The sequence below is a fragment of the Dendrobates tinctorius genome, unplaced genomic scaffold (assembly GCF_039654945.1).
Source record: "Dendrobates tinctorius isolate UK_male_01 unplaced genomic scaffold, ASM3965494v1 ptg000301l, whole genome shotgun sequence".
Classification (NCBI taxonomy): Eukaryota; Metazoa; Chordata; class Amphibia; order Anura; family Dendrobatidae; genus Dendrobates; species Dendrobates tinctorius.
Window position 1 is genome coordinate 1,214,614 of NW_027361968.1, and position 22,457 is coordinate 1,237,070.

General features: G+C 45.1%; 1 protein-coding gene and 1 long non-coding RNA gene across 2 annotated transcripts in view; one reads left to right on the forward strand and one right to left on the reverse strand.

The window, feature by feature from the left end:
* The first annotated feature begins 17,423 nt into the window (after positions 1-17,423).
* Positions 17,424-18,937, forward strand: LOC141073462 (taste receptor type 2 member 40-like). The gene has a single exon (XM_073560694.1). The coding sequence runs from the start codon at positions 17,906-17,908 to the stop codon at positions 18,824-18,826; it is 921 nt and encodes a 306-aa protein (XP_073416795.1). The 5' UTR covers positions 17,424-17,905; the 3' UTR covers positions 18,827-18,937.
* Positions 18,938-21,181: 2,244 nt separating this feature from the next.
* Positions 21,182-22,457, reverse strand: part of LOC141073464 (uncharacterized) — a 30,995-nt gene continuing 29,719 nt past the window's right edge. Inside the window, exon 2 of the long non-coding RNA XR_012226964.1 lies at positions 21,182-22,232. This is a non-coding gene — a long non-coding RNA (uncharacterized lncRNA). The remainder of the gene's footprint in view (positions 22,233-22,457) is intronic.

The following is a 22,457-nucleotide window of genomic DNA, read 5'->3' on the forward strand; positions in this document are numbered from 1 at the left end:
ATATCCATGTGGTGCCTGGTTACACTTTGCTTCATCATTTGGTTGGAACCAAGAAATAAACATCTGATTTGCAAGGGTAGCTAGACAACACAACTCATGCTAAACACTTTTTGCATAACTCACACACATTTTTTTCTTGTCTTCACTCAATACAATACTGAATTGAACACAGACGCATCCACAGAAGGTTCATAATGCGGATTACAGGATGGATCCTTGTGACAATTTTGGGCATTCTGGACAGTGGGGTGGGATATATTCTGAATGTGTGCATCTTAGTGGCCTGTGCCCAAAACCTGAGGTCTGGACAGAGACTAAATCCTCCTGATTTAATCCATTTTGTTATTGGACTGGTGAACATCACTCTCCAGAGTTTGTTCTGCTTCCAGGGTCTGTTATGCATTTTTTTCTTTTCTTTCCTCTTCACATGGAATGTCTATGTCCCAATTACTGTGGGCACGATGACTCTCTTGTATCTAACCTACTGGCTCACTGCCTGGCTCTGTGTCTATTACTGTGTCACCATCTCTACCTTCAGTCATTGGTTCATTGTTTGGTCAAAGAGGATCATCTCAATGTATCTACCGCATCTTCTCCTTCTCTCAGCAGCCGGCTGTTTCTTCATTAGTCTTCCCGCCATCTACACAGCAACTTTGGAAGTCACTCTACAATCTGCTGCGAATAGCACCATTGACCCCATATTTATTAGTTGGACTTTCCATCTTCAGCCCTTTTACATACACACTGCATCTTTTGTAGGATGCTACGTGCCATTTCTCTTGATATTGGTCTCTATCATAGTGACCAACTCTTCACTTTTAAGACATCTACGGAAGATGAAGCAGAAGGATTCTGGATTGTCCCAAACCAAAGACCAGGCTCACGTTAATGCTATAAATACCATGTGTATGTTTCTTACAATTTCCATCATATTCTGCATAAGTGAAATTTTGTTTTTTTCAATTACCCTCAATATTGAAAATCCTTTTACAATTGTCAACTGGTTGATATTTATGTCTTTTCCAACAGTAGAGTCTCTCGTCATTACCTTTGCCAACCCCAAGTTAAAAAGACAAATCATGGCGAAGATCCTGTGGTTTTACAGAAAGGTATATAGATTTAAGAAATATAAGGAAGAGTCAGTCTAGTGTCTACTCTAGTGATTATTAGTGTAAAAACTGGAATATTTCAATTTTTTTTGTAAATCATGTTCTAGTACTCTGGTGTCATACATTAAACTCTTCGACATGATTTATTTTTCTATTTCCAATTTGCAAAGTTGTGCAAAAAGCAGACACAAACTAAGCCCATTATCTGTAAGTCATTCATCAGATATGTTTTTCTGTACATTAGTTAGCTCTGTATTAAATACAAGGTTCTCCATAGGGTTGTACCATAGGAAGGGTGAAATGTTAGTAGTGTAACGATCTGTTCATGTTGTGTGTACTTGGCACTACACTTGTTTCCAAGAGAATCCACAAATCACAAATTCTTAGTAGACAAGGTAAGAAAACACAGAATAAAAAAGTAAGATGTGCTGACAGTACGGTCAGGAAAGGTCAGATGAAGAACATCACATCAAATGTATATCATAAGATGGTCAGACATGGAGAATAAAGCTTTTCTTCGGTTTCAACAGGGGAATCGTTCCCTATCAAACACAATTCCAACTCCAATTATACAATCTATTTATTGGAATGCGAATGCCGGTTGCAATACTTTGGGCGGACCACTCAGGCCACACACAACAGAACGAATGGACACAGACACAACATAAGGACTGGTATCATCCAGCAAAGTCTCTCCAGACATTTCTTAGCTGAACATAATAAAGATCATATTAATCTTAAATTGATTATAGTAGAACAGAGATTGATCAACAGGGTAATACTGGGGGGGGGATGGGGTACTTTAGTGAATAATGGTACTGTCACATCGTCGTCAGACTCAGGGACTGCTGTTCCTGCCTCGGCCACTGGGAGGCGCTGGACTGTCACGTCGCTGTCAGACTCAGGGACTGCTGTTCCTGCCTCGGCCACTGGGAGGCGCAGGACTGTCACGTCACCGTCAGACTCGAGAACTGCTGTTCCGGTCTCGGCCACTGGGAGGCGCCGTGGTTCGCCCATGGGTGATGCTGGTGGCAGAGAAGGGGCTCCTGCGCAGGCGTCTGGTGGGTGCAAGCTCCGCTCCTCTTTCAGTCATGAAGGGGTTGGTGCATCACCGTCTGGCCTGGTCCTGGGGGCGGTCCAAATGAGGTCATCAGACCATGAGCCTGTGAGGGATAACCTGATCCTTCAAATACCTTGGGGCCTGTCTTGCAGGCCGCCGGATGTAGTCTTGGTTTCCCCAGTGTACTAATGTTGTATTTGCTATCTTTGACTCTGACCTCAGCCTGAATTTCTGACCATTCTATTGCCTGACGGTTTTGTACTTCTGCCACCCTCCTGGTTTATGACTCTGACCTTGGCCTGGATTTTGACTCTGCGACTGCCTGACGATTTTGTACCTCTGCCCCCCTCCCGGTTTATGACTCTGACCTTGGCCTGGATTGTGACTCTTCTACTGTCTATCGTTTTTGTACCTCTAGTGCCCTCCTGGTTTAGACTTGGACTCCTGACTATGCTTTCGGTCCCGTTAATTTATCCCTTTCTGGCGACCGTCCTGCTCTGGTCCTCTGCTCTTATACAGACAGCTACCTCCTGGGCTCTGCTGTAATTCCAGATCCCTGTATAGGGGTAAAGGGTCTCGGGGTTCCTTGGGGTGCTGTCTTATTGCAGCCCAGACTCGCACCAGACGGACATCACATTATATCCGGCCCAAAAATTGTTTTTATATATCCAGCGTATATATAAAGGCATTATCTTACCTTTTCCCTGAACTTTTTTTTTTCTTTCCTGCCTCGCTGCCTGAGATGTCCTGTGACTAAAGCACCTGTTACCTGCTTAATTACACAGCCTGGAGGAACACTCCTATTCTCCCATACAAACATGCAGCACCAGCCACAGTCTGGAAACCTCAGGGAAAATGCTGAACGTCAGAAGTCTTCGCTCCCGGGACGTCAGCCCCTGGGCAGTTCTGGTCATGCCTGCTCGGAGGCCCAGGTACTGCCCGCTGATGAGGCTAAAGTTTTTTTTTACCTATCTCTTTGTCTTATCTTAAGAAATCTCTGTGTTTGGAGGCTTATGGGGATAGTGGTTCTGAGGGAAACTTCATGGATTTCCTGGTGGCAAAGCCTTGGTATACCAAGATTCTAAGGCTTAATGCCCCTATTAAAACCACTGCAATTAATGGCACATCTATTGTCCAGGATGGAGTAGAGTTTGTTGCTGCAAAAATTGCAATGTCAGTGGGGACATTACATACGGAATATGTGTCATTTTTTGTTATTGATAATTTATCAGCCGCAGTTATTCTGGGTATACCATGGTGGCGTAAACATAATCTCCTCTCTTGTTTCAGTATACCACCCTACCCGTGCCCTTCGCTCTGCTGATGACCTGAGGTTAACATCCTCAATAATCAGAACCTCCCACTCCCGTCTCCAAGACTTTACACGTGCTGCGCCAATTCTTTGGAATGCACTTCCCAGGTCAATACGATTAGTCCCCAATCCCCACAATTTTAAGCGTGCCCTGAAAACTCATTTATTCAGACTGGCCTATCGCCTTAACACATTAACCTAATCTATGTGTGGCACAGCCAAAAGTTTTACCATAACCAGGTTTCCCAGCATCATGTTCCCACATGCTTTATGCATCCATTAGCCCTCTGTGTCTGTACTGTTACACACTTAACACTATGGCTGGTCCATACAATCAGGGCAACTGTTACCACCCACCTTTCGTGTCTCCCTCTTTCCTTATAGACTAAGCTTGCGAGCAGGGCCCTCACTCCTCTTGGTATCTGTTATGATCTATGTGACTATTGTTATGCTGTAATGTCTATTGTCTGTACAAATCCCCTCTGAAATGTAAAGTGCTGCGGAATATGTCGGCGCTATAGAAATAAAATTTATTATTATTATTATTATCTGGTCATAGACTGGCACCTTGGTGATATTGTGCGCTGCAGCCCAGAGTGTCAGGACAGCTGTATATCGCTATCAGTGATCCAAGTTAAAATCAAACCTCCCTTTGTCCCTTATGCATTTAAATATTATGTCTTTTCTATAGTGGAATCAGAGAAATTACCCCCTCACAGAGAGTACGATAGCCCTATAGACTTGATACCAGATTCTCGTCTCCCAAAGGGGAGAATATTTAATCCCTCTGGTCCAGAGCGTCAGGCCATGAAAGACTACATCTCAGACAGTTTACATAAGGGCTTTATTAGGCCATCCACCTCACCTGTTGGAGCTGGGTTCTTTTTTGTGGAAAAGAAAGATGGTGGTCTCAGACCCTGCATTGATTACCGTGAGTTAAACGCTATTACTGTAAAAAACCAGTATCCGCTTCCACTCATCCCTGATCTTTTTAATCAGCCCATTGGTTTACTAAACTTGACCTCCGTGGAGCATATAATCTTGTCCGTATAAGAAAGAGAGATGAGTGGAAGGCCGCGTTTAACACAACCCTTGGCCACTTTGAGTACCTCGTAATGCCGTTCGGGCTCAGTAACGCACCTGCCGTGTTTCAGAATTTTGTAAACCATATCTTCAGAGACATCTGTGGGGTATATGTAGTCGTTTATTTGGATGACATCCTGATCTACTCTGCTGACCTTATGATGCACGTCCAACATGTCTGTTCTGTTCTCCAGAGACTTAGAGAACGTTCTCTATTCGCCAAACTAGAGAAATGTGTTTTTATGGCTGAGGAGGTACAGTTTCTAGGGTACATTGACTCAGCTAAATGGTTTCGCATGGATCCTGCCAAAATCCAACCCATTAAGGAATGGGTACAACCCAAGTCTCTTAAAGCGTTGCAGCGATTCTTAGGGTTCACTAACTATTATCGCAAATTTATTAAAGGTTTTTCGGAGATCGCCAAACCACTCCCGGATTTGACCCGGAAAGGGGCGGATGTGGTTAAATGGAAGCCTGAGGCACTTCAGGCATTTTCTGTTTTAAAAGAATGTTTCGCTTCTAACCCGATATTGGTTCAGCCTGATCTAGACCGCCCCTTTGTTGTAGAGGTTGATGCCTCTGAGGTTGGAGTAGGAGCAGTGCTGTCGCAAGGCACAGCATCCCTCCCTCAACTTCGTCCATGTGCCTTCTTTTCCCGAAAATTCTCTTCCACTGAAAAGAATTATGATATAGGGAACCGGGAATTGTTGGCAATAAAATGGGCCTTCGAGGAATGGCGCCACTTTCTCGAAGGTGCGAAACATAAGATCACCGTGATCACAGATCACAAAAACCTGACCTACTTGGAGTCAGCAAAAAACTGAATTCTAGACAGGCAAGATGGGCCTTGTTTTTCTCAAGATTTGATTTTGTGATCACGTTCCGACCAGGTACTAAAAACGTAAGGGCTGATGCTCTCTCTCAAAGTTTTTGCCCCTCACAGGCCGAGGACTCTAAGCCAACTCCAATATTGGCCAATGGGATTGTGGTTTCGGCTGTGTCTTTGGATCTTCTGGAAGAGATCCGTAGATCCCCAGAACAAGCCCTTGACACTACTCCTCCCCAAAAATTGTTTGTTCCGGCCACATTCCGCCTGCAAGTTCTAAAGGAATCGCATGATTCTGTCCTTGCAGGGCACTCAGGCATCAATAATACCATCAGATTGGAGACCAGGAATTTTTGATGGCCAACTATAGTAAAGGATTGTAAGGACTATGTACAGGCTTGTGAAATCTGTGCTCGCACAAAGTCTCCCCATAATCGCCCTGCCGGCTGGCTCCAGTCCTTGCCTACCCCTGAAGGTCCATGGACCCACATCTCCATGGACTTTATCACTGACCTACCGCTCTCAGAAGGGAAGACGTGTGTCTGGGTGGTGGTGGATAGGTTCAGTAAGCTGTTGTGAGTAGAGTTGAGCGAAACGGGTCAAAAAAATTCAAAAGTCGCCGACTTTTGGCAAAGTCGGGTTTCATGAAACGAAACCCGACCCTAGGATGAGGTCGGCCACGAGGTCGGCGACTTACGTGCCAAAGTCGCTTTTCAAAAGTTTGTTTTGCGCTCTTTTTCAGCCAATCAGGATCCACGGACACTGTGGGCAACGTGATGACATAGGCACGGGTCACCACCATCTTTCAGAAGGGCATGCAAGTGATTGGCTTTCTTTGGTGGGCGTCACAGGGGGTATAAAAGGGCGTGCACGCCGACCGCCATCTTACTTCTGCCGATCTTAGCATAGGGAGAGGTTGCTGCTGATTCTGTAGGGAGAGCGTTAGGCAGGGAATAAGACCAAAAAACTGCTTCTGCTGCTAGCGATTTGGCCTGCACAACACACCAGTCACTGTGTGTGCAGTGCAAGGGGAGGCTATATAGTGGTGTATCAGTGGTGTTGGTTGTTGGGCTGCCTTCTAAGGCTTCCTGACAGGCTGGCATTGCTGTTTACCCACTGCTCCGCAAACTGCTTTTTTAAAAGCAATCCAATCTCACTTATCCTCTAGTCACTTTGGTCACAGCTGTGCCATCGAGCCTGTCACATAGTGCTCAGATATTCATTGGGCCTCACACAATCCAAAAGTGTCCAGTGTCCAAAAGTGTGTGCAGAGATTCAAACTCTCACTTATACTCTAGTCACTTAGGTCACAGCTGTGCCATCGAGCCTGTCACATAGCGCTCAGATATTCATTGGGCCTCACACAATCCAAAAGTGTCCAGTGTCCAAAAGTGTGTGCAGAGATTCAAACGCTCACTTATCCTCTAGTCACTTAGGTCACAGCTGTGCCATCGAGCCTGTCACATAGCGTTCAGATATTCATTGGGCCTCACACAATCCAAAAGTGTCCAGTGTCCAAAAGTGTGTGCAGAGATTCAAACTCTCACTTATCCTCTAGTCACTTAGGTCACAGCTGTGCCATCGAGCCTGTCACATAGCGCTCAGATATTCATTGGGCCTCACACAATCCAAAAGTGTCCAGTGTCCAAAAGTGTGTGCAGAGATTCAAACTCTCACATATCCTCTAGTCACTTAGGTCACAGCTGTGCCATCGAGCCTGTCACATAGTGCTCAGATATTCATTGGGCCTCACACAATCCAAAAGTGTCCAGTGTCCAAAAGTGTGTGCAGAGATTCAAACTCTCACTTATCCTCTAGTCACTTAGGTCACAGCTGTGCCATCGAGCCTGTCACATAGCGCTCAGATATTCATTGGGCCTCACACAATCCAAAAGTGTCCAGTGTCCAAAAGTGTGTGCAGAGATTCAAACTCTCACTTATCCTCTAGTCACTTAGGTCACAGCTGTGCCATCGAGCCTGTCACATAGCGCTCAGATATTCATTGGGCCTCACACAATCCAAAAGTGTCCAGTGTCCAAAAGTGTGTGCAAAGATTCAAACTCTCACTTATCCTCTAGTCACTTAGGTCACAGCTGTGCCATCGAGCCTGTCACATAGCGCTCAGATATTCATTGGGCCTCACACAATCCAAAAGTGTCCAGTGTCCAAAAGTGTGTGCAGAGATTCAAACTCTCACTTATCCTCTAGTCACTTAGGTCACAGCTGTGCCATCGAGCCTGTCACATAGCGCTCAGATATCAGTGGGCCTCACACAATCCAAAAGTGTCCAGTGTCCAAAAGTGTGTGCAGAGATTCAAAATCTCACTTATTCTCTAGTCACTTAGGTCACAGCTGTGCCATCGAGCCTGTCACATAGCGCTCAGATATCAGTGGGCCTCACACAATCCAAAAGTGTCCAGTGTCCAAAAGTGTGTGCAGAAATTCAAAATCTCCCCTGTCCTATAGACACCTTGTACCTTGTTTTACATACTATATAGTTTGTTGGATTTTGTCTACATTTCTACCAAAAATGAGGAAGGCTGGTGGAAGAGGCCGTGGAATTGGGCGGGGGTTGGCAGCTGGTAATGATGGTGTTGGTGGTGGATCTGATGGTAGTGGCAAGAGCAAAATAGGACCGAATGCAGGAGGTGTTGAGCCTGCGTCATCGTCTGGCTACATAAGGCCTCGAACGCTTAGTTTTCTAGGAGTTGGCAAACCGCTTTTAAAGCCAGAGCATCAGGAAAAAGTTTTGTCTTACATTGCTGACTCAGCCTCCAGCTCTATCGCCTCCTCTTCTTCAGTTGTAAAAAGTAAAAGCACTGAGTCGTCATTGGAGGCTCATGTTCATGAACCACACCTTTCCTTGTGTCCTTCACCCCAACCAAGATTGAAGGATGACGCAGGCCATACTACTGATTACTCCATGGAGCTGTTTTCACATACCATGCCTGGATTATCAAGTGAAATGGTGAATTACCCAGGCCAAGATGAATCTGACATGGAGTGCACTGATGCACAGCCGCTGATGGATGATTCTGCTGGTACATTCACTCAGAGAACTACATTGTCCTCACAGTGTTCAGAGCCAGATTCTGACCCTGATGAGACTCAGGTGCCCCTTCCCGCACACTATACCACCATACACGGTGACACAGAGGAAGGTGCACATGACATAGAAGAGGAGGTGATGGATGACCCAGTTGTTGACCCAGATTGGCATCCATTGGGGGAAGAGGGTGCTGCTTCCAATAGCTCAGATGAGGAGCATCCACAGCAGACATCGACATTGCAACAGCTGTTATCTGGCAGGCCCGGAGCACTCCAAAGACAGGTTCCAAACATCAAAAGAGTTGCTGGACAGCTTGTCCAGAGGGTCAAAAGATCACAGCGTGCTAGGCCGCAAAATGTCTGCCAAAGTAGGAAGAGTGCAGTGTGGCACTTTTTTGAACAAAATCCTCATGATCAGGCCAAGGTTATCTGTAAGAAGTGCGCAAAGACCTTTAGCCGAGGGAAAAATCTGAAAAATTTGAATACCAGTTGCATGCTTAGACATTTAACCAGCATGCACTTGCAAGCGTGGACACAACACCAAACCTCAAGGGCCACATGTGCAACTGATCACAACGAAGGTAGTCAGCAACGCTACATTGTTTCCCCCACTGTAAGCCCACCGGTTAGCACAGCAGCAAATGTTGAGGTGTCGTTGCAAGGCCACAGCAGTCGGGGAATCCCACTGTTATATCAACGAAAGACTGATTCTAGGCCATCAGAAAGAACACCAACTCCATCACCATCATCAACCCTCTCTCAGTCCGCCCTGTCCACCGCTACTTCCACCATATGCAGCTCTCAAGCCCAGCTCACCCTCCCAGACACTATGAGTAGGTCAAGAAAGTACTCAGTCTCTCATCCGCGTACACTGGGTTTGAACGCCCACATTGCCAAACTAATCTCGTTTGAGATGATGCCCTTTCGGTTGGTGGAAAGCACAGCTTTCCGTGAACTCATGGCCTATGCAGTACCACGCTATGACCTACCCAGTCGCCACTTCTTCTCTCGCAAAGCCATCCCAGCCCTCCACCATCATGTGAAAGACCGCATTGTCCATGCACTCAAGCAGTCAGTGAGCGGAAAGGTGCACCTCACAACTGATGCATGGTCCAGTCGGCATGGCCAGGGCCGTTACATGTCCATCACTGCGCACTGGGTTAATGTGGTGGATGCAGGGTCCACAGGGGACAGCGGTGGTGGGACAGTGCTGCCTAGCCCACGGTATAGGAAACAGTTGGCTGTAGGCGTTCCACCCTCCTCCTCCTCCAGAAGCGAAAGCTCGTCCACAGAGCGCAGTCGTACGAGCACTCCATCTGCAGCTGCCACTGTTGCACACGATGTGTCCCACTATCGAGCAGCTAGTGGAAAGCGTCAGCAGGCTGTGTTGCAGATGATGTGTTTGGGCGACAGGCACACCGCCGAGGTGCTGGCCGAGTACTTGAAGCGACAAACTGAGTCATGGCTGGGCAGTGTACATCTTGAGGCAGGCAAGGTAGTTAGTGATAACGGCCGTAATTTTGTGGCAGCCATAGCCCTTTCAAAACTCAGCCACATACTGTCATGTCGGACGCTGTTCACACCACAGCGTCCGGCAGGCAGCGGTAGTTCCATCTCCGTCCACTATAGCCTCAGTGGCGCCGGCTTGATTTTACTCAGGTTATCTGGGGTTAATCTAGCTGGAAATCAGGTGGGATGTTTGGTCACACCCACGGTCTTTAAATAGTCATGCTGGCCTGTGGGCGTCGCCGATTATAGCTTGTGTTTTGTGCCAAGTGGTTCCGGTCTGGAGTGGAGGTGTTGGAGAGAGAAATTCATAGCTGGTGTTGTATGATCCGTTGTTACCTTTTCGCCTTCCTATATTTGTGCTTTGTTTTGCCCTGTTCACATTACGGTATTGTCCTGTGTGTATGCGGCGCGGTGTGGTTTGAGTTCTCCCTGTCTGTCATTACTGTGTGGGTTTTGGTGGTGTGTCTCCTCACTGGGTGGAGGGTGGAGGGTTCAGCTTAGGGCTGAGCAGGAGATAAGGAGAGGCTGGAGGCTCAGGCATTTGCACCTTTAGCAAAAACCCTGGGTTGAGGGTCAGACAGGGTTTTCCCTAGTTTGAGGGACTCCGCAGGGGCCCGGGTTTTGTCAGCCTCCTTCGACCTAAGCCTCGCATAACATTATAATCGGCCCAACATTTTTCCATGGATTCCATGACTTCCATAAACCGCCAGTTGGCGGCGCTGTCCGTACAGGTCACCGAGTTGAAGGGGGCAGTTCAGCAGCAGGGCCTGGTTGTAGCTAATGTGCAAGCGGCTTCTGCAGGTGCAGGTGCAGAGCCTAAGATTCCGCTGCCTGAACGATTTTCTGGGGAACGCAGCAAATTTGTCATCTTTCGGGAGGCCTGCAAGTTATACTTCCGCATGCGCCCGGTCTCCTCAGGTAATGAGGCTCAGCGGGTGGGTCTGGTGTTATCATTACTGAGTGGGGACCCCCAAGCATGGGCGTTTTCCTTACCAGCCGACTCTGCTACATTTCATTCGGTTGAGAATGTTTTTTCAGCACTCGGGCTCATTTATGATGACCCCGACAGATTGGCTTTAGCAGAATCTAAGATCCGCGCCCTCCATCAGGGGGAACGTATGGCGGAAGACTATTGTTCAGAATTTCGCCGTTGGGCAGTAGACACACAGTGGAACGACCCAGCGCTGCGGAGTCAGTTTATTCATGGGGTCTCAGAAAGAGTTAAACAGGCCCTCCTGATGTATGAGACTCCTGCTTCGTTAGAATCTGCCATGAGTTTGGTTATCCGTATTGATCGCCGTTTGCGTCAAGGGGTGCAGGAGACGCTGCCTTTGGGGGAAAGCAGGGGTGCCAGTGTGGTTGCTGCAGGTGAGCCCACGGAACCTATGCAAATCGCTGGGGTATCACATGTGCAGCGTCGCGTTCCTGGGTTTAGGAAGCATGGAGCATGTTTTTACTGTGGTAAAAGAGATCATTATGTAAATGCTTGTCCTGTGCTACCAAAGAAAGTCGCACCGGCGGAAAACTGGTAAGCTCAGAGGGTATGGAGGAGGCCCAACTGAGCGTATGCATATCCTCCATGATGGTATCTCAATGTATGCTCCCTGCCAGGGTTATTATTGCGGGCAGAGAGCTACCCATATCAGTGTTTGTGGATAGCGGTTCAGCCACCAATCTCATGGATGAGGAGTTTGCACGCATGGCAGGTTTCAAGATCGAAAAACTCCCTCATCCTATTCGCGTGGTTACCATTAATGCCGCTCCCCTCTCACAGGGGGAGATTACTGAGTTTGTAGCTGAGGTTAAACTCCACATTGGGGTCCTACATTCTGAGTGGGTTACATGTAAGGTACTCAATAATCTCCCAGCACAAATAGTCCTGGGTTTCCCATGGTTGTCTAAGCACAACCCGGTGATTGACTGGAGAACCCAGGACATAGTCCAGTGGAGCAGTTTCTGCAGGAAAATTGCTTGGCCACATGTGTGTCCGCCGTGAAGTCCAGCCTTCCGGAGGCATTGCTGGATTTTGCGGACATATTCTCTGAGAGGGGTTGCTCAGAACTACCTCCACATCGAGCCTATGACTGTCAAATTAGGTTAAAACCCAGGGCTAAATTGCCAAAGGCGAGGATGTTTAGTATTTCTGGTCCGGAGAGACAAGCTCTTAAGGACTACATTGCGGAGAGTTTAAGTAAAGGGCACATCCGGCCTTCATCCTCACCTGTAGCAGCGGGATTTTTCTTTATTAAGAAGAAAGATGGGGGGTTACGCCCGTGTCTGGATTTCCAGGAGTTAAACCAGATTACGGTCCGTGATCCCTACCCGATGCCTCTGATCCCTGATTTGTTCAACCAGGTGGCTGGTGCGAAGTGGTTTTCCAAACTTGACCTCAGGGGGGCATATAACCTCATAAGGGTCCGTCAGGGGGATGAGTGGAAGACGGCATTTAATACCCCTGAGGGTCATTTTGAAAGCCTAGTTATGCCATTTGGGTTGACAACCGCGCCTGCTGTGTTCCAACATTTCATAAATGATGTATTTGCTCATGTGCTGGGGAAATTTGTGATTGTGTACCTGGATGATATCCTTATTTATTCGAGCGACCAGGACACTCATTTAGAGCATGTCAGGCAGGTGTTACAGCTGCTCCGTGAGAATAAGCTCTATGCTAAGCTTGAAAAATGCGTGTTTTTTGTTCAAGAGTTGCCTTTTTTGGGATATATTGTGTCCGCCGCAGGGTTTAAAATGGACGCCGCGAAGGTGCAAGCGGTGCTGCGATGGGAACGGCCTGGTAATCTAAAGGCGCTCCAGCGGTTCCTTGGCTTTGCCAACTATTATAGGAAGTTTATTAAGAATTTCTCTACTATAGCCAAACCGCTCACGGACATGACGAAAAAAGGTACCAATCTCGCTATCTGGTCTGAGGATGCGGTGCGTGCATTTGAGCTTCTGAAGAACCGTTTTGCTTCAGCCCCCATTCTGGTGCAACCGGACGTATCTAAACCTTTTACGGTGGAGGTCGATGCGTCTGAGGTGGGAGTGGGGGCAGTACTGTCACAGGGCTCGTCCTTGAGCAATTTGCGTCCATGCGCCTACTTCTCCAAGAAGCTGTCGCCGGCCGAACGGAATTACGACATCGGCAACAGGGAGTTGTTGGCCATCAAATTGGCTTTTGAGGAATGGCGACACTTCTTGGAGGGGGCGGCCCACCAGGTCACAGTCATCACCGACCATAAAAACCTGCTCTATCTGGAGTCGGCCAAGCGTCTGTCTCCCAGGCAGGCTTGCTCGGCATTGTTTTTTACACGTTTTAACTTTCTGGTGACTTACCGTCCTGGGGCGAAAAACACCAAGGCGAATGCCTTGTCCAGGTGTTTTCCGGGGGGAGAACCTCGGGAAGAGCCGGTACCCATCCTCCAGGAAGGTGTAGTGGTTTCGGCTCTCACGACTGAGGTAGAGGCGGAGATTGCAGAGGCCCAGGAGGAGGTACCACCAGGACTTCCCGCTAATAAGTCGTTCGTACCCCCTTCATCTTCGTCTTAAAGTGTTGGGGGAACACCACGACTCGGTCCTGGCCGGTCATCCAGGGGTTAGGGGCACCTTGGAACTGGTATCGCGCCGCTTCTGGTGGCCAAAAATCCGGCAGGATGTGGTTTCCTACGTGACAGCTTGCATCACGTGCGCCAGGGCCAAGTCGCCCAGAACCCGTCCTGCTGGCACTCTACAGCCTCTGGGGATACCTAGTAGGCCATGGACAGAAATCTCCATGGACTTTATCACAGACTTGCCTGCCTCGGCGGGGAACACGGTCATCCTGGTGGTGGTTGATCGATTTTCGAAGATGGCGCATTTTGTGTCGTTCCCTTCCTTGCCCAACGCGAAGACGTTGGCTCAGGTCTTTGTGCAGGAGGTGGTCAGACTGCACGGAGTTCCGTCGGACATAGTGTCTGATAGGGGTACCCAGTTTGTGGCGAAGTTTTGGAAAGCTTTTTGCTCACGATTGGGGATCAAGTTGTCTCATTCGTCGGCGTTTCATCCGCAGTCAAATGGTCAAACTGAGCGCATGAACCAAAATCTGGAGCAGTATTTGCGATGTTTTGTGTCTGACAACCAAGAGGAGTGGTCGACGTTCCTTCCCTTGGCCGAGTTCGCATTAAATAATCACCGCCAAGAATCATCGGGAGAGTCTCCGTTCTTTTGTGTTTATGGGCACCATCCTCAATTTTGTACCTTGCATCAGGGGGGCTCTGGGGGCGTCCCAGAGGAGGACCGGTTAGGAGTTCAACTATCATCGGTCTGGAGGAGTGTGAAACAGCGATTGCTGAGCATGAGTGCAAGATACAAACGTGTGGCTGACTCTAGACGCGTGCCAGGTCTGGACCTGTGTGTGGGTGATTGGGTGTGGTTAGCTACTAAAAACATAAAACTCAAAATTCCATCATTGAAATTGGGTCCAAGGTTTATTGGCCCTTTTAAGATTGCTGCCATCATAAACCCGGTTGCTTTTCGGTTGGAGCTTCCTGCGGTATACAAGATACACAACGTGTTTAACAGGTCTTTATTGAAAAAGGTGGTAGGCTCTGTGGAGCTTGTGTTTTGTGCCAAGTGGTTCCGGTCTGGAGTGGAGGTGTTGGAGAGAGAAATTCATAGCTGGTGTCGTATGATCCGTTGTTACCTTTTCGTCTTCCTATATTTGTGCTTTGTTTTGCCCTGTTCACATTATAGTATTGTCCTGTGTGGTTGCGGCGCGGTGTGGTTTGAGTTCTCCCTGTCTGTCATTACTGTGTGGGTTTTGGTGGTTTGACAACTCACTGGGTGGAGGGTGGAGGGTTCAGCTTAGGGCTGAGCAGGAGATAAGGAGAGGCTGGAGGCTCAGGCATTTGCACCTTTAGCAAAAACCCTGGGTTGAGGGTCAGACAGGGTTTTCCCTAGTTTGAGGGACTCCGCAGGGGCCCAGGTTTTGTCAGCCTCCTTCGACCTAAGCCTCGCATAACAACATGTTAGGGCAAATTAGTATAGGATATGGGTTGAACTAGATGGACTTAAAGTCTCCCTTCAACCTTATTAACTATGTTACTATGTTATTATTACTAAACTTATACAGTTGAAACCAAAAGTTTCCATCCACTATATATATATAAAAAGACACATTTCATGTTTTTCTCAATATCTGACATGAGATCAGACTAAAACTTTCCCGTTTTAGGTCAATTAGGATTACCATAATTATTAATATTTGCCAAATGCCAGAATAATGAGAGAGAGAGAATGCTTTAAGGCATTTTTATTACTTATTGCAAAGTCAGAAGTTTCCCTCCATTTCATTAGTATTTGGTACCATTGCCCTTAAACTGAATGACTTGGGTGAAACGTTTGGGATCTCCTTCCACAAGGTTCTCACAATAGTTGGATGGAATTTGGGCCCATTACTCCTGACAAAACTGGTGTAACTGATCCAAGTTTGTAGGTCGCCTTGCTCGCACCGGGATTTTTATCTTTGTCCATAAATTTTCAATAGGATTGAGATCAGGGCTTTGTGATGGCCACTCCAAAACATTGATTTTGTTATCCTGAAGCCACTTTGTTACCATTTTGGCAGTATGCTTCAGGTCATTGTCCATTTGGATGACCCATTTCCGCCCAAGCTTTAACTTCCTTGCTGATGCCTTGAGAGATTGCTTCAGTATTGCCACATAATCTTCTTTTCTCATGATGCCATCTATATTGTGAAGTGCACCAGTCCCTTTTGCAGAAAAACAACCCCACAACACGATGCTGCTACCCCCGTGTTTCACAGTGGGGATGATGTTCTTAGGCTTCCAAGCTTCTCCCTTCTCCTCCAAACGTAACATTGGTCATTATACCTAAAAAGTTGTATTTTAGGGTCATCAGACCACAGGACATGTCTCCAAAAATTAAAGTCTTTGTTCCTGTGTGCATTTGAAAACATTAATCTGGCTATTTTATGTTTCTTTTGGTGTAATGGCTTCTCCCTGGCAGAGTGGCCTTTCAGCCCATATTGTTTCTGTGCTCATTTCACTGTGGATATTGACATAATCTTACCAGCTTCCACCATCATCTTCACAAGGTCTTTTGATTTGACCCTTGGGTTAATATGCACATATCGGACCAGAGCATGTTCATCTCTGGGACACAGAACCCATCTCCTTCCTGAGCAGTATGATGGCTGGACATTCCCATCTTGTTTGTACTTGTGTATAATTGTTTGTACAGATGAACGAGGCAGCTTCACATATCTTAAAATTGTACCCAAGGATGAGCCAGACTTGTGCACGTCCACAATTCTCTTCCTGATATCTTGGCTGATTTCTTGAGACTTTTTCTATGATGCTACACAAAGAAGCAGTGTGTTTCAGGTGTGCATTAAAATACATCCACAGGTGTTTCTTTAATTAGCTCAGATGTTACAAAAAAACCATCAGAAGCTTCCCATGGGCGTGGAATATGGTGAACATTCACTTCTCTTAGGGTCTAGTTTCCAAAATGGGGATTCCACTGTTTGGGCACATAAGGGACTCTCCAAATGGGACTTGAGGTCTGCTAATGATTCCAGGAAATTTTACCTTCAAAAAGTCAAATGAAGCCCCTTCCCTTCCGAGCCCTGCCGTGCACCCAAACAGTAGTATTCTCTCTCATATGGGGTACCGGCATACTCAGGAGAAATTGCACAAATTGTATGGAGGAATTTCTCCTGTTACCCTTATGAAAATGCAACATTTGGGGCTAAAAACATTTGTGGGGAAAATGTGATTTTTTTTTTATTTTCATGGCTCAATGTTATAAACTTCTATGAATCACCTGAGGGTTCAATGTGCTCCCCACACATCCAGATCAGTTCCCTGAGGGCTTTAGTTTCCAAAATGGGGTCACTTGTGGGGGATTTTAACTGTTTAGGCACATCAGAGGCTCTCCAAATGCGACACGGCTTTCGCCAATAGTTCCAGCAAATTTTGCATTCAGACAGTGATTTTCTCTCTCATATGGGGTATTGGCATGCTCAGTAGAAATAACAAAAGAAATTTTGAGGTCAATGTTTTCCTGTTACCTTTGTCAAAAGATAAAAAATGGATCTGAAGAAAAAAAATTTGTGAGAAAAAGCTAAATGTTCATTTTTTCCCCCACATTCCAAAAGTTCCTGTGAAGCACCTGAAGGGTTAATAAACTTCTTGAATGTGATTTTGAGTACCTTGAGGGGTGCAGTTTTTAGAATGGTGTCACTTTTGGGTATTTCTGTCATTTAGGCCCCTCAAAGTGATTTCACATTTGAAGTGGTCCCTAAAAAAATGGTTTTGTAAATTTTAAAGAAAAAAAATGGCTGGTCAACTTTTAACCTTTATAACTTCCTAATGAAAAAACAATTGGTTCCACAATTGTGCTGGTGTAAAGTAGACATGTGGGAAATGTTATTTATTAACTAGTTTGTCTGACATAACACTCAGATTTAAGGGCATAAGAATTCAAAAATTTACTAAATTTTCACCAAATTCCTATTTTTTTCACAAATAAATGTAAGTCATATCAAAGAAATTGTATCACTAACATGAAGCACAATATGTTACGAAAAAACATTCTCAGAGTCAGTGGGATCCGTTGAAGCGTTCCAGAGTTATTACTTCATAAAGGGACAGTGGTCAGATTTGTAAAAATTGGGCTGGTCATTAACGGGCCAACCACCCTCGGGGTAAATGGGTTAACATTAATGATCTCTGGTGCAAAAAGGTTCAGTTTTTATCAATAACTTTCTGCACGTCCTAGTGATTTAGCGGAATTACAATATTGACCCGTGAATGGCTGCATGGGTCGTTGTCGTCTCACTCGCTTTGTTTGAGTGTATGATGTAGTCATGTAAATGTGTAACTGAAGGTCGATGGATATTTGCATCTGTCCAGTCTAATAATTGACTCCTCACTTGTGTGAGACAGAGACCTCTTGGTGTTATGGCTTCTGCAGAACTGGTCGGCCTGACAGCTCTAACCATTGAATATGTGGTGGGCATAGCCTTAAACCTGTACATCCTGCTTGTTTATATAGGAAACCTGAACAATGGCCTCTCTATGGGTCCATCGGATAAAATCCTCTTCACCAAGGCTCTGGTTCACGTTTCTCTGCATGTGTCAATGAATGGACAAAATATAATAGGTTTTTTTTGGCCTCATTTGTTTTTCAAGCAAGAGTTTCTTCTTTCCATTATTATGATCTTCATGTCTTTAATCATCTACAGTTTTTGGCTGACGGCTTTGCTCTGTGTCTACTACTTCTCCAACATCACCACGTGGAGTCACCGTGTTTTAGCTTTGCTAAAGAGGAGCCTCTTGTCTTACCTGCTCCACGTCCTTCTTGTGTCTGCACTTGGCTCAGTTGCCATAAGCTGTCCGGTATTTTGGTTTTGCTTCGTAGAGTCTTCCGGGAACAGCACACATCAAATCTCAGTCATGCGGTGGACATTCATTCACAATGTAGCATACAGAATAATGTCTGCCATCCTGGGCTTGTTCTTACCCTTGCTTATAGCTCTTGTCTCCACCATGTTGACCTCATGGTCTCTTATTAATCACATGCGGAGAATGTATCAGAACAATTGGGGATTCACTCGTTCTAAATTCCAAACCCAGATTAATGCTACCAGAACCATGGTCCTCTTCCTCCTCATTTTGGTTATTTCCAGTGTAGTACAAATTTTTTTCTTTAGCATCCCATCGAGTGTTCCTGACTACATAGCACTGATCTTATGGTTTATTGTCATATCCTACCCGGTACCAGAAGCCATCATCATCATCCAAAGCAGCGTCAAGTTTAGGAGGACTCTTCTTTCTAGGCTCTTTGATAAGAAAAGAGGGAACAAGGAGGATGAGACCTAAATGTAAAGGGGACGTAATGACTGATTAAGGGATAAGTGGAAGTTTTCAAAACAGAATTTATATTAGAAATGTAAAATTAAAATAAATTTTTTTTCGATATTTTTAGGTTACAGGTTCCTTCTCTCTTCGGATCATTAAATTGAGCATTTACTGTGTATTCTGGCTGTTGATACAGCAGTAACTATCTTCAAAAGTTATCGACTGGACATTCTCTGCAAGGCTTAGAGTTCTGACTACGGAGAGACAAGAGAAAAATTGAAAAGAACATCAACCAATTAGAAAAAAAATGAGAAGCAAATATCAGAATATGAGGGCAAAACCTTGGAAACCCTTAACATTGAATGGTCTCTCGATCAGTTGCCTTGTTACCTGGTAAATGTGGAATGTTTTTCTGATGCTGCTTGTTAAAAGCTCTTCATGAAAATGACCTGGCTGATATATTGTCCTGCTCACTAGATCACCCCGTGTGGTCACCAGACAGATTTTTGATAATATTCCTCACACATCTTCAGGAAAGATTAGTTATTGATTGAGGGGATCTCATGGTAGATGAAATAATTCATCATGGACAAGCTACAAGTTATTCCTCCTTCTAGTAAGAGTTGATGCAAAGCAGATGTTTCCATGGGAAACCAAATCAAACTACTGTATTTGCATCTACATGCACGATGCACAAGTGATGACTTTGCCCGATACCTTTGCCACAGCAGGTGGACCTCCCTGGAGAATGGACATCATGGATCCTCTTTTTCTCTTAGAAGTAAAGCTATCAGTAAGTATGACTGCCGGATTGCTGGGATGTGTCCTAAATTTATGGATTGTTCATGTTAACATAAAAGACTAGTGAAAAGGTTTCTACCTAAGTCTGCTTGATTGGATTTTTTTGTCCGGCATCAATATCATGTTGCAAGCTCTACCATGTTGTGACTTGTCCTATCTTCAGATGAATAAGAGTAGATATTGTGGGCACTGATGATATGGATGCACTTTTTATAGAATTCTTGCACATATTGTTGGAGATCTCTGATACAATGAGTGGGAACCAGGGTTCAATCTTCCATTGTCACCCTAATCTCACACATCTGCTACTTCTCCACTCTGTAACCAACACCTCCCTCTGATCTGCTCCACGCAGATCTTCTATGTCTGTCATATCTAATCTGAGAGAGGTGGAAGAAAAATTAAGCAGGCTGATCAGATAATGGTAGATGAGTAGGATTATGACCTCTTCCCTACAGCATGTCCAACAGATGGGCATGACTCAGGTTCTGCTTACAAGTATACCCCAAAGTCCACCAAAGCTCGTTTTCAGAAAAAAATCCTGGAAAGATTTCTGGAATGATCTGACTTGAACCCCTTAGAAAATCGTTGTTGGGCTGTCAAGAATAACAGTGCAGCACCCAAAGCTCAAAATATCAGTGACCTGTAGGCAATTACCCATAAGTTATAGGCTAATAGGAACGCTGCCAGAACCTAATGTCTGGAGACAAATCACATGTAGTAATAGTAATCTTTATGAACATTCAAAATATAAGTTATAGGGTGGGAGGTAGCAATAGGTGAATAGTGGCTAGAAACCAATAAATGGGGCACCACGCGTAGGCAGGTAAACCATAAAATATACATAAATACTACTTAGTTTATTCGCATTGAAACCTGGTAAAAATATCCATTTAAAGCAAGTACTGGTCTTAACTGCGTAATAAAGTGCTACGTGCAAAACATATAAAGACCAAGGTATCAGCAGTCATTAGACAACATGGTTCAGCTATAAACAGTACAAATATAGGAGACAAAGCTAAACTAGACACTGTACCTGAGCCAAGCGATGGTGCCACTTCCTCTACGCATGTTTTTGGTGTACAATCGGTGGGCATGCCTGCGGAGACTCCCCAGGAAGAAGGTATGCCTGCTGAAACGCGCGTAGAGGAAGTGGCACCATCGCTTGGCTCGGGTACAATGTCTAGTTTAGCTTTGTTTCCTATAATTGTACTGTTTATACCTGAACCATGTTGTCTGATGACTGCTGATACCTTGGTCTTTATACATTTTGCATGTGACACTTTATTATGTAATTAAGGCCAGTATTTGCGTTAAGTAGATGTTCCTACCATAGATCAATGCAAATAAATTAAGTATTACTTATGTATATTTTATGAATTGCCTGTACACTGCCATCCTGTGGTGCCCCATTTATTGGCTTCTAGCCACTTTTCACCTATTGCTACCACCCTATAACTTGTATAATGATCCCATTCTATAATGGCGCAGGACTTTTCCTTCCATAATCCTGAACAGGTGCCTTAGGTATAACGTCAGAGTCTCTAATATACATATCAGCATTTGACACCGGACCAGAGATGAACCTTTTATCATACTAGCAGAAAAAGTGTAAAGTTTGTTAAAAAACAATCTTAAATCGAGGGTAAATAATTTTGATTGCCACTGTATCATGGCGATAATAAGTCTGTTATGGCTGAAGCCTAAACAAAGTGACCTGAAAGCTGTGATGGATGGCTCAGTTTTAGGGGTTGAAATACAGAGTGTATGAATGGGCCCATTGATGTGATGGATTGTTTTGTCCTTTAATCCACGCTTGTTCCTAGACGATTGACGTGCTCAGAAGTGATCACCTCGAGTTATCCTTGACTGTTCATTTCTGAGACACTTTTTTGTTCTTATCTTTTTGACTTTGTTCCAGTTCTTTGCATTGACTTCTACAGACCTCACCCAATTCTTACAATTAATATCAATCTAAACACGTTACCGTACAATGGATTCAACTTATCATGAATAATACGCTGAGAAAATATATTCATCTTTTTACGCAATGTTCCCTCAGCCCAAAATTAGAGCATTCACGCCCAACAGAAGCCGCTCAGATCATGATGACGCTTCCTCATTCCTGATATCGCAGGTTGTTCTGAAGAAGTCTCCTACCTTACATGGAGTTTCTCATCTGAGACATTTATGGGTCATACACAGTTTACGAAGGCCCAGTTGAAAGCAAATAGTCACTCAGCTGCTCCACCGGCCTCTTTGTAATCTTGTCTTGAATGCTGCCATCTCCACCGGTCTCATCTCTGCACCTAATTTGTGGATTTCCTTGAGATTACGCCTTAAAGGTCTTAAATAGGAAAACTTCATATTCCTTTTGGCACTGTTATTTGCCATCATTGACCCTTGCTCTTTTTAAATTAAAGCCTTGTTGGTAATTACCTCTTTCATTAGGTCAAAAGTGTCCAGATTTTGTCCTTATTTTATTGCACCTTTCCGCTGATTAATCTATGTTGTATAATTCACCATACACTTCCAGAGAAATTGACTTTTTTTGGTCTTTTTTATAGTCTTTATCAAGTGGGCGTAGCTCACGTGATCCTCTGGGGTGTGTCTTTGCATAATTACCCTGTAAAACAGAACCAAAATAATTACTCAGAAGAGCCGCTGAAATAAAATAAGAGCAAATTCTGATAATTTCTGACCTGCTGTCAGGACTTCATTACAAAAATGATCATAAATCCTCAGGATAGGTGATTAATATATGATAACTGAGGGCCGACCACTGATCAAAAGCATGATGTCTGGCTCCAGAAAATGTCCATATTTAGTGGTGGTCACTAAAGTTAATACT